The sequence below is a fragment of the Tenrec ecaudatus genome, chromosome 5 (genome assembly GCF_050624435.1).
Source record: "Tenrec ecaudatus isolate mTenEca1 chromosome 5, mTenEca1.hap1, whole genome shotgun sequence".
Taxonomy (NCBI): domain Eukaryota; kingdom Metazoa; phylum Chordata; class Mammalia; order Afrosoricida; family Tenrecidae; genus Tenrec; species Tenrec ecaudatus.
Window position 1 is genome coordinate 181,397,665 of NC_134534.1, and position 12,217 is coordinate 181,409,881.

A 12,217-nucleotide genomic window follows, 5' to 3' on the forward strand; every position below is an offset into this window, starting at 1 on the left:
GTTCTGAGTCCCCTCAAATGATATCAGTGCTCTAAGAAGCTGGATGTTTCCTCCGAATAACAAATAGAAAAATCTCCCCAAACCACCAGACCGAAACCGCCCGTCACTTTCCTACAAAAACACAAATATTTCGGAGTAAAAGGGCCCCTGTTTCCAATCTGCCTTTTGCTCATCCTGCTGGGAACTGGACCAGCAGACTCGGCAGGAGGTGGCCCTTGCCTGCATGCGCCTAGTGACCGGGCAGCCCACCAAGGGCCTCAGGGAAGGAAAGCCCTCCTAGCCCCGACTGAGGGTTTGAATCCAAACCACCTTTGACACCGAGCCCCCAGAGGTGGTGACAGTCAGCTTTCCCTTGTGGTTCAAAGTCGGAGCCGGCGTTTGCCATTAGGGCCCACGCTTCGCAGCACGCACAGTTGATGGTGGGAGCAGGTCAGGACCAGGCCTTTCCCTGGTGCTGGCAGCGAGGGTGCTGGTGGCGGTGGGGGTGGGGGCGGGCTCTGCCTTCCATACCTAAGGACATTCCGTCTTTACTCTAGGACTCAGGCTTTTCAGTACAGCTTCCTTGTCCTTCTTTGCAATTCATGAAACTAATTAAAGAGCACCCAGGCTGGGCTTAGAGGAAATCTGCGTTTTTACATTTCAAAGGTATTTATTTTCCTAGGAACCAGGAGGGAGCCGAATTTTCTACTTTTCGCAGTTGGCTGTATTCAGGGGAAAGCTTTCAAGGAGGCAGCCAGGGCGGGAGAGCTAGCGGCTTCCAAGCCTCTGGGAGCAGCGGGACAGACAGCGGGCTGCACTCTGTGTCTGAAACTGAGGTCCTTGGTGTGTGTGTGTGTGGGGGGGGGAGATGAGTGCAGGCGGGGTGGCTGAGCAGCTCCCTGCTGTCACCCCCAGGTTCAGTCACTACTCAAAGGTCCTTTCCCCTGGCCTGCCCAGTGCCCCCTCTCAGCTCTGCCATTCAGATGGAGATCAGCCCCTTTGGAGATGGCTTCCTTCTCAGAGCAAGTCAGAGCATCATGGGTTACACTCCTTCGCTGAATTCTTTCCTTCATGTTATTTAAGCTCATGGAGCGCATCCCGCGTTTGCCAGCTCTTTCCATTGAATAAATATCTCCATGGCCTATTATAGCTTCACTTTGGCAACAGAATGGTTGCAATTTGTGGGCAAAACCGAGGGAAGGCCTAACTGCCTCACCCCTGTCCCACCCACTACCCACCACCTCTCTAAAATGCCCTGTGTTGCTGGCTGCCTTCCCCTAAACAAAGGCTCTGTGCTTTGTCCCTGTCACCGCAGGGTAAAACATCCAAATAATGTTTAGCAAGAAATGATGTCAGTGTCCCTAACAGAGGTGCGCTCAGTCCAGATGCAAAAACAAAGCCGACGTACTGCCATAGAGTCTGATGTGCAACGACCACATCTAGAGTTTCTTAGGCTGTTCCTCTGAGAGCCTCAACTCTCTCCTGAAGAGCAGCTGGTGGGTTTGAGCCACCCACCTTTTGGTTAGCAGTCTAGCACTTTCCCCAGTGGCACCACCAGGGCTCCACATACAAAAGGCATTTGTACTAAATAAGTTAGGACACGGAGAGTGTCTGGAATACTACTGGGAACAAGTAAATTATTGCAAATTGAAGTGATCAGACTTTTGAGAGAGAAAGAGAGAGAGAGAGAGAGAGAGAGAGAGAGAGAGAGTGTGTGTGTGTGTGTGTGTGTGTGTGTGTCTACTGAAAATTGTGCCTTTCCCATCAGGAGTAATTTTACAACTTGAAGCCTGTGAGAGCCAGAACGCCACGGAAACGTCTTGTTTTCCCGGTCTCACAGGTTTCCCGCTGTCCACAGGGCACGGTCTTCCCCCCTTGCTGTCACTCGCCATTCGTGGAACACATTCGAGTTTTCTGTTTCTGGCAGGTGTCCTCCTTATCTAGGTTCTGACTTTTGTGTAATTGAAAATATGACCCAGAGCAGTGTCGTCACCAAGTGGCACAAATGAGGAAGCACTTGATTGACTACAAGGTCACCTATTGGAACCCACCCTGACATGCTTCCAAAGACAGGCCCAGTCGTCGGCCTCCTGCGTGCTCTGACTTTGAAAACCCTGTGGAGCCGCCCTGCCCGTACACAGGAGGTGACAGTGAGCCCGAACAGATTTGACCTCACAAGAAACAGCCACAAGACTCTCTGTTTCTTCTGAAGATAGACATAAGTTCAACACCCCTCCACACCCTTGCTTCTCTCCAGAGTTCCGGACTAATGTCAAAGCACTGACTCTTCCCCGTAGTTTCTAAGGTTGCCCAAAGCAGCAGAAGTGTAGCTAATTGTCCCAGACCACCTAGTGAACACCAGATGACCCAGGTGCTGATGGAGGTCCAGAAAGATGACCACCCGGCTGCCCAGAGAGAGAGTCATTCCCCCAAAGCATCCTGAGAACCATACAAAACTCTGCCTGAATGTCCGCATTTCTTGGTCCATTTTGGATACCTTATCTCCTACATTCATATCTCACTAGCTTTGCCGTGTCTGCGCAGAGGGGTTTCGTTTTACTCGTTGGCCTTCTTTGGGTTACTTTCCCTGGAGCCCTGGGGAAGGGTTGTGCAAAGAGTTCAATTCAACCACAATGAAACTCTACTGTCGTTGTCGATGTTGCTGCGGTGTGGGCGCCAGCTCCTGGCGACTCCGTGCACAGCAGAAAGTCAGCACTGCCTGGCCTGCCCCAGCCTCAAGACCGCTGTGTTGGAGTTTATTGTTGCAGCCCTAGGTCCATCCAGCTCATCAAGGGTCCTCTTCTCTTTCGCTGTCCTTCCACTTCACCGAGCACACCGTTCCCATCCAAAGCACGCGAGACAAAGCCTCACCCTCCTCGCTTCCAAGGAGCGTTCTGACTCCACTTCTTCCAAGACAGGGTTGTTTGATTCTGGAAGCCCATGGTACCTTCTTAGTTCAAATACCTCAACTCCTCTTAGGTCTTCCTTATACAAAGTCCAACCTTCACATGCAGACAGGCGATTGAAAATACCATGGCCGGGGTCAGGTCTGCCTCAGTCCTCAAAGTAACAGCCCTGCTTTTCAACACTCCACAGAGGTCTAGTGTAGCAGATCTGACCACGCAATGGTCCTTTGATTTCTCTGCTGCTGCTTCTATGAGCATGGACGGTGGACCCTCGCAAGATGAAGTCCTCTTCTCCATTTGCCCTGATGTTACCTATTGGTCCAGTTGTGAGGATTTTGGTTTCCCTACACTGATCCCTGGTGGCACTTGACATGTTAGCTCTTGACAACAAGGTGTAGTTTACTCACTGGGAGAAAGATGGAGCTTTCTGCACCTGTAAAGATGTACAACTTTGACAACACAAAAGAGGAATTCTACTCTGTCCTATACGGTCACTCTGAATCAGAATTGACTCGATGGCATTGGGTTTTTGTTGATTTGCTTGTATGTCTCCTTTGTCTGTAAACTAACTTGTATAGTGGAATGAATCCAAGTCATTTTCACTTTCCCCGTTCCTTCTGTCATAGTCTCTCAGACCAATGTTTAGGTGGATGGGTAAAGAATGTGGAGGGGGTTGTTAAGCTGTGGTCCTTCTCTCTCTCTCTCTCTCTAATTTTAGCTGCCGTTGTTTGTATTGGGGGATCTTGTTTATTTATGTATATTTTCGCTTTGGCTTGTGGACTATATTACATGTAAAGGAAAACATATTCTTTGTATGTGCACGGCCTCTCTCCCAATCAGTGACAACGTTCCATTAAATCCCCCTTGCTGTACCTGCTATCCTTTTCCACCCTCCTTCTCGCGGGACCTTCCTGTTCTCCCCACTCCCCCATCCGTAAAAACAGCAACGGTCTTTAAAGTCTTAACCTTTAGTGTGAAAGACATTTTTTCTTCAAAGTAGTGATATTATAAAATATTTAACTTTATGAGATTAACTCTGATGAGCATTATGTTCTTTGATTTTGTCCACATTTTGAAGTGTTTGGCAGACGCGCCATTGTGTGAGTGTCCCAGAGTTGGTTTGTGCATTCCTCTACAGATGGGGTTTTTGATTATTTCCTTTTTTTTAACCATTAAAGAAGTTGCTGCAATAAACATGGGTGTGCATGTGCCTGTGTGTTTTTTGTTCTTTATTTCTGTAGGGTTTTGTGTTAGGCTGGGTCGACTAGCGAAACAAATCCAAGTACACGCCTATGCGTATAAGGGAGAGCTTTATATCAAAGAGCAATTGTATATTGAGAAAATAGTCCAGCCAGGTCTGGATCAAATCCACAATATCAAGTCTGATATTAGCCCATATGTCCAATACTAGTCTATAAATTCCTCTTCAGACTCAGCAACACCTGCAATGATGCACAATGCAAAAAGATCACAGGCCGGTGGGTGAAAGGTCTTATGGATCCAATGCCACTGGGTGGAAGCATCTCAGCATTGGCGCGGGTCTCCATGGGGCTCCTCCAGCTCTCTGAGTGTGGTACCTCAACAGGAAGTTTCAGCAGAGAGAGAGGGAGTGTTGCCCACCTCCAGGGAGAAAGAGAGGAGGTTCCCAAAACCCTCATGAGAAGGCCACCCCAGAAAGAGGCATCACGAGGCTGGGACCTGATTGACAAGCTAGCTCCACCCCTGCACTTATTTGTCAAGTTGACATGAAAGTACGTCACTGCCACAGGTAGCTATTAGGAGAGATTGCAGGATCGGGAGGTATGTATACTCGCTCTACAAGCCCACCAGAAATGCACGGACATTCCAGTCTCTCCACATCCTCCAGCACTTATTATTTCCTATTTTTGTTCTCATTTTGCTAGGAGGTTGCCATGAGATAGTATGTGTCTCACAGCTGTTTAATTCATATGTATCTTCTGCCTAATGAACTCAAACATTTATTCATGTAGTGGCCTCCTGGATGTCAAATTTTAGTAAATTGCCTAGTCATGTCTTGTGGCCATTTGCATTGCATTATGTGTATTTTTATTGTATTTGTATTGCATTGAATTATTTGTATTATTAAGGTGTTGTAGTTTCCTCCAGATTGTTGAACTGAGCCTTTTAGCTGATATCTCATTGCCAAACATTTCCTTCCAGTCTGTCAGTGATCATTTTACTCATTTAGTGTAGTCTTTTGATGGACATAAATGTCGTATTTTTAGAAATCCCAGTCCTCTATTTTGTTTTCTGTAGTGCAGGTGTTTTGCTTTATCGTCAGTAGAGTGTTTATGCCTTATATTAGGGCTCTTAAGGTGTCTCTGTTTTTCCCCTGATAGCCCTTATGGTTTAGGATGTGATTCTGACTCATGTCAGAGTAAGGCTGGACTTCATCAGGTCTCATTTGCTGTGTCCTTTTGAAAGCAAGTCAGTAGACCTTTCTTCTAAGGCATCCCCTGAGTAGATTCAAACTGTCACTCTTTCCATTCACAGCCAAGTACTTAACCGTTTTTCCCACCAAGGAGTCTTACAGCTCGTTAGTGACCAATTATTACCTCCCCGCCTACACCATTTGGAATGAATCAGCTGCTTTCCTCTGCTGAGAATAGCAAATTGAAGGGGAACAGTGTCACAGTCATCATGACGAGAGAACATGTCAAGAGAACAGTCTAAGTGTTCACTGATAGGAAATATCCAACTACCTCCAAGGAAGACCAGTGAATGCAAGCAAGACTCAAATTTGCACACAACCACAAAGCCGATGATGAAGAGGCCTTCCTTATTTCCACCAACTGCTGCAGTCTGAGACTGATAGCATGCGATCAAGATGCATTGAAGACTTCTGGTGATTAGAATTCAAAAGTTGAAAGCCAAGAGGAAGGATGTGTATTTGCAAAATATAGTCTTGGTGATAGAAACTGGAGATGGTAAGAATTTTTCAAGACTGAAGACCTCTTCGCTGCAAATACCTTTTTCCAACAACATAACCAGTAACTACATGCGTGGGCCTTGCCAAATGGACTACAGAGAAATATTTTTTACTCCATCTGTGTGCAGAGACGATGGAGAAGTTCAATGTCATCAGGCAGAACAAGGTCAAGGGCTGACTGTGAAACAGACTATGGCTCATATGCAAGTTCGAGGTGAAGCTGAAGAAAAGGAAAACAAGAGCCAAAGTACATCCTTGAGTAGATCCCAGCTGAATAGAGACCATCTCAGAACAGGTGTGACACATTAATACCCGGACAGGCTGTGGGTGATATCAAGGACATCAGACATGAAAGAAGCAAAAAGGCCATTTTAAAAAGAGAGGGGGGAATAAAAGAAAAGACCACAATGGATGTCACAGGAGACTCTGAAACTTGCTCTTGGACAGAGAGCAGCTAAAGTCATTGGATATCATGACAGAGGGAAAGAGCTGCACAGACGATTTCAAAGGACAAATTGAAAAGACAAAGAGTGTTAAAATGAAATGTGCAAAAATCTGGAGGTGGAAAACCAAAAGGAAAGAATATGCTCCTCATTCCTTAGGCCTAGAAAAACGAAGACAACTCCAAGTCTAATAGCGATTTTGGGAGCAGAAGATGGAACACTGCAGAAACATCAAAAGAAGATGGCAGGAGTCCAGTCACTAGCCGCCCCCCCTGCCACCCCCTTGGCTGATGTCCTGACATGTTAGGCATGCGGATGAAGAAGTGGCGACATTGAGCGCAGAAGTCCACGCCGCACTGAGGGGATTGGTGGCAAACAGAACTCCGGCAACTGACAGATTGCCGACTGAGATGTTTCAATGAATGGCCGTCATGCCAGAGTGCTCACCTGTGCCAAGTCTGGAAGACAGTTACCTGGCCAACCGACCGGGAAAGATTCATACATGTGCTTATGGTAAAGAACGGTAACCCAACCACACACACAGCCTCTCTCTGCCGTCGGGTCCATTCCGCAGTGCAGCCATGGCAACCCCCCAGGGCCAAGCAGAACGCACCCTGTGGGCTTCTGCGGTGGAACATTTTTATAGGAACCGAAAGAACAACCTTTCTCATGTTGAGAAGATGGATGCAAACTGTTGGCCTTGTGATTAGCAGCCAAACATGCAACCCACACAATGCAGAAGTTATCAAATAGAAGCACACACAAGTAAAATGGGGTTCTATCAATACATTGACAAAGAACTGCCAGAAATTCAAGCTGGATTCAAAAGAGGAGCAAGGAATGAGGGTTATAATTGCTAATGTCAGATGGATCTTGGCAGGTATCAGAGAATACCAGACAGATGTTTGGCTATGCTTTATTGACTGTCCAAAGACATTCAACTGTGTAAACAAACACACAATGAAACAAACGCACCGCTATTGAGTCAGTTCTGACTCGTGGGTGGTGGTTACATGTTGGGCTGTTAAACTGTGTGAAACCACCAACCACTGTGCGGGAGAAAGATGAGGGTTTCGGTCGCTGTAAAGAGATACAGTCTCAGAAACCCACAGGGACAATTCTACTCTGCCCTGTGAGGGCACTCTGAAGATTCATCTGTGCAGATCATAAACCACTGTGGTTAACGATGAGAATTCCAGAACGCTTCACTGTGCTCATGTCACACCTATTCCTAGATCGTGGGCAATCGTATGACCAAGGTGCACTGCATGGTTCATGATAGGGAAAGGTGAGCACCATAGTTAAACAAACAACTCACAACTGGACCGATAGTGACGTCATGGTAAGTGCAGAGCACACTGAAGTTGTCAGGATTTCGTTTTACTCGGATCTGCATATCCATGCTCATGGAAGCAGCTGTCAAGAAATCAAATGATACATTTCATCGGTAAAATCTGTTGTAAACGACTTCTTTAATTCGCTCAAGAATAAAGATGTTGCTTTGAGAACTGAGGTGTGCCTGACCCGCATCGTGATTTTTCAGACACCTCATATGCATGTGAGAGCTAGGCAGTGACTAACAGGGACTGAAAAAACGATGCCTTCTAATTATGGCGTTGCCAAAGAACGTTCAATTTACCATGGATTGCTAGCAGAATAAACTAATCTGTCCTGGGGAACATATGACCAGGCTGTTCCTTAGAAGTGTGAGGATGTCATGTACTTTGGACATATTATCAGGCGGGTCTGATACCAGGAAAATGACCTCGTGTTTGGTAGAGAGTCAGTGGGTGGATGGGTGGGCCGGGGGGTGGGGGAGGGTTGAGGAAGACTCGCCACAAGATGGATTGGCACAGTGACTGCCACTGTGGATTCAAACACAGGAACAATGCTGGGGATTTCACTGTGCCGGGCAGTCTGTTATTCTGGTGCACACAGGGCTGCCATGAGCCAGAACTCACTCAACAACCCAATAGTCGACACTTTAAAACCTTGAGTTAGGATGTATTATCAGACTTCCCAATTTTTTTGCTTCATAGAGGGCAGTAAAACTGTTGCCTCATCTTGACCAGTTCATTCTTTTCCATGGTACATCCTCCTCTAGGGAATTTGTGCCCTAGTTCAACTACATCTTGATGATTTTGCTGTTCTTCTCCCCAGCCTCTTCTACTTCTATGACTCTTTAGATCCCAGAATTGGAAATTATGCTGCATTTTCTAACAAATAGGGTTTATTTTCCATAATAAACCTGAGATAGTTAAAGTTTATTGTGCCAACATGTCTGATAAACAAATGTGGAGTTAATTGAAGGATGGAGAGATAAATGGCTCGGTGAGCATCACTTTGCTAGTTCTCGGGTCTCTTGCTTTGTGATGGTCGGACCAGCATACAGCTGTCTTCGCCAGTACCCTGCTTCAGGTGGCAAGACATCCCTGAGGAGATGAGCCTACTCCGATGCAGCCCTGGGTGCTGGAGCAGCCGTGTGGAGACCCCTGCCAGCACTGAGATGCTTACACGTTCACTGATTCGGCTTTCCTCCTGCAGTCAGCGTCATAATGTGTGTTTTGTGAGATGGAGGAGGACTTAGTGGATTGGTGTCGGACATAGGGGTTAATGCTGGACTTTTGGGCTTGGGCAGCACTGGGTTGGGCTGTTTCTTGCTGTGCACTTAGCCTTTATATAAAACTCTCTCTTATACATAGTTTCTGTGGATTTGTTTCTCTAGCGTGCCCAGAATGACACAAAACCCAACCAAAATCACTACCATCAAGTGAATTCCCACTCCTAGTAACAGGACAGGATAAAACTGCCCCTCTGGCTTTCCAAGCCTTTAAAATCTGCCCAGGAGTAGACTCATAATTCTTCTTGGAAGTGGCCAGGATGTTTGGACTCCTCACCTTGCGGTGAGCAGCTCAGTGTGTAACCCACTCTGCCACCAGAGCATCCCAGAGAAGGTAAAATTGCTTTGAGAAATACTGGATTGAGGAAGGCCAGAAAAGACAGCTTTCCAAAGACCATAGAACTCCGAGATGGTCTTGAGACATCATGGAGTTGTCAGTGCTTCCTGCGCTCAGTACTGCATAGCTCTTCTATAAATGTCTGCTGTCGCTGAAGATGGCGATGGCCGGGCCACTGTCTAGTTTTGGGGTCTCGTAGACTGATGGAGCATTCCAGGTTTCCCAGACGAGGCTGGTGGCTGCTCTTCACCCCTGCACATTGTCCCTCTTGTGTGCCTGGTCTTATGTTCCCAACCCTTATTCTTTTATCCAATGAAACCCAAGGAGAAAGATTTCGTTGAGATCAAGAGCCGCTTTCACCATCCTTCACATTTGGGCAGAGTTAGGAGAAATCATTGTTTGAGAGAGGGAGGGAAAAAAGCAAATGCGCAAGTGTGGACATAAAAGCTAGCATCCTCATTTTGTGGGTTCAGAAAGACGTTGCGGGGTTTGTTGGAAGGTTCAGTTTAGCACCTGCTCAGTCTAATGTGCCTTCAACTCTTAGGTGGTTACCAGCTTTGGGTCTGTGACTCGTGTGCTAGCGAGCCAAAGGGAACGAGTTGCCAGTCATTTTTATTTTTATGATACATATTTGGTTCCCATAGGATTGTAGAATCTAGAGCCAGAGGCACGACATGCGCAGAATCTTTCAGGAATCCCTTTGCTTTACATTTGCGGGACTTCCATCGCAGGCAGTATGATCTGGTCAAAGGTGGACAGTTGGCAAATGGTGGAGCATGAGCAGAACCTGCCCAGGACCATTTTGTTCTTGATAAAACGGTCCAATTTCTAAGATAAATTAACCTTTAATTTGTGTATCTCATTGGGGATCGCACACACACACACAATTGCCATCTAGTCTACTCTTGACGCATGGTAACCTGTAATGTTTTCAGTGACTGTTTTCAGAAGTAAATCACCAGACCTTACTTCCAAAGTACCTCTGGGAAGAATCAAACTTCCAGCCTTTCTTTTCACCACCGACTGCATTCCTGGTCTGCACCACCCAGCTGCAGCTCTGAGAGCTCCTTCCGATGTTTTTATGACCTGCACTCAAAAGGCCTCTTTGTCCCTACTCCTTTTAAAAGAGACTCGTTTCTCACACTAACTTGAACCACTTTATCTTTCTCCAGAGTACATCTCAGTTTTCAGCCATATTTTCTGATAAATTTTATTCTTGGTATTGGGGAAAGAGTGAGTGAGTGAGTGAGTGTGTGTGTGTGTGTGTGTGTGTGTGTGTGTGTGTGTTGCCTTTTGAAGGAAGAGAAGTAATTGGGACTCTGCTTTTCTTTACAGACAATCTGGAAACTGGATCCAGGAAGGGTGACAGGTGAGCAGTGTCTATTTTTATGTCCTCTGTGCCTTTGGAGGGGTGACACTGTCAGCTCCCCCTGCCGTGAATCTGACGCTTTCTTCCCTGCCCTGCTTATATCCAGTGCGGCCAAGAGAAAGGGGCCGAGCAAGGACGACACGTACTGGAAGGAGATCAACGCTGCCATGGCCCTGACAAACCTCGCCCAGGGGAAAGACAAGCTGCAGGGTACGGCCAGCTGCATCATCCAGAAGTCGTCCCACATAGCAGAAGTAAAGACGGTCAAAGTGCCGCTCCTGCAGCCCTTCTAGGGGACAGGGGCTTGTCAGAGCCCAGGAGGCCAGCCTCTCGTCCAGCAGCCGAATCCCGAGAGCCACTGCAAGGCTGGAAAGGCCTCCTTTCTCAACCCCTCCCACCTGATCCGTATTTTTAATTATCCTAAAAAAAGTATATAGATCACTTAGTTGCTTCTAGAAAAGACATGTAACTTATAAAAAAACACCTTTTAATCAAAAATATTAACTTATTTTATGCTACTCAAACTATGCATCCAGTGTCTGCATCGTCATTACAGTAAGTGCCTTGCTTCCCCAGACTGAGCTGCAACGTGGCATCGGGAAACAGCTGTGCCTCAGGAGGACCACGCCATTATGCTCATTAGTCTGCGTGTGTCGTCCCAGATGGACCTCAGCATCCCAGGACGAGAACCCTAATTACTGAAAGGCCTTGCAAATGTATTCAAGAATTCACATGTTGAAACTTGGAAATCTGTTCAGCCCCAAAGCAATGTCTCTTTTATGGAATCCTGCAGCATTTTAAACTGTTCAGTGTGCTTTGCAGAGTGACAGTGGGGGTTTTTGATGCATGCTTCCTGCCTGGGTCTCTGACTCGTTTCCAGCATCCAAATGGGAAGGTACCATGTATCCCGGTTCTGTGTACATTTAGGAACAGATTCCTTCAAAGTTGAAAATCATCAATGAGCACGTTGTGATTGGAAACACTGTTTGTTTGTTTGTTTGTTTCAAGCATTGCTGGCACTGGCAAAGACTGAATTTGGGTTTTTTTGAGTTTGGCCAAAGTGTTGTTGTTGTTGTTGTTGCTGTTTAAACACTATTACATGTACAACCAAGAGTGTAGTTTTAAAGCAGAACTGTTTGTGGTAGACCTCAGTGATTTTGGCCATGGAAACTGTTTCTCATAAGACATAGCGAAGAACTTGTCATTTGGTTCATTTTGAATGACAGTTGCTGACAGATGGCTTACGTTGCAATGAGAACAAGACCATGAAAGAACGGTGATCTTTATGTGACATACATGCACACACAGAAAGCTCATTGTGACGTTTAAAACACATGGAAAGCTGACGTTGGACGGCCTCTGGGTTTTGCCACAGAAGACATCACAGTAAAAAAAAAAAAAGTGGAATCATGCATAAAGAGAAAGAACATTTTGTTTCTGAATGAGACTGTCATGGAGTGAGAATCATCAATATCAAGAAGGAAGAACCATTTTCACTCAAACAGTCACCTTCGAACCAGCTTGGGAAGGCTTGAAACGTGAATAAACAACAGAGATGCTAATATGACAGCATATGTGCTACAGAAAACCAACAAGGAGTTGATTCTTTTACG

At 46.3% G+C, this 12,217-nt stretch overlaps 1 protein-coding gene across 1 annotated transcript in view; it reads left to right on the forward strand.

Moving 5' to 3' along the window:
- The window catches only part of MKX (mohawk homeobox), a 99,974-nt gene extending 88,296 nt beyond the window's left edge, over positions 1-11,678 (forward strand). Inside the window, exons 5-6 of the mRNA XM_075550805.1 lie at positions 10,571-10,604; positions 10,711-11,678. Of these exons, the coding sequence (XP_075406920.1) occupies positions 10,571-10,604; positions 10,711-10,897 (221 nt within the window). The 3' untranslated portion in view covers positions 10,898-11,678. The remainder of the gene's footprint in view (positions 1-10,570; positions 10,605-10,710) is intronic.
- The last annotated feature ends 539 nt before the right edge of the window (positions 11,679-12,217 follow it).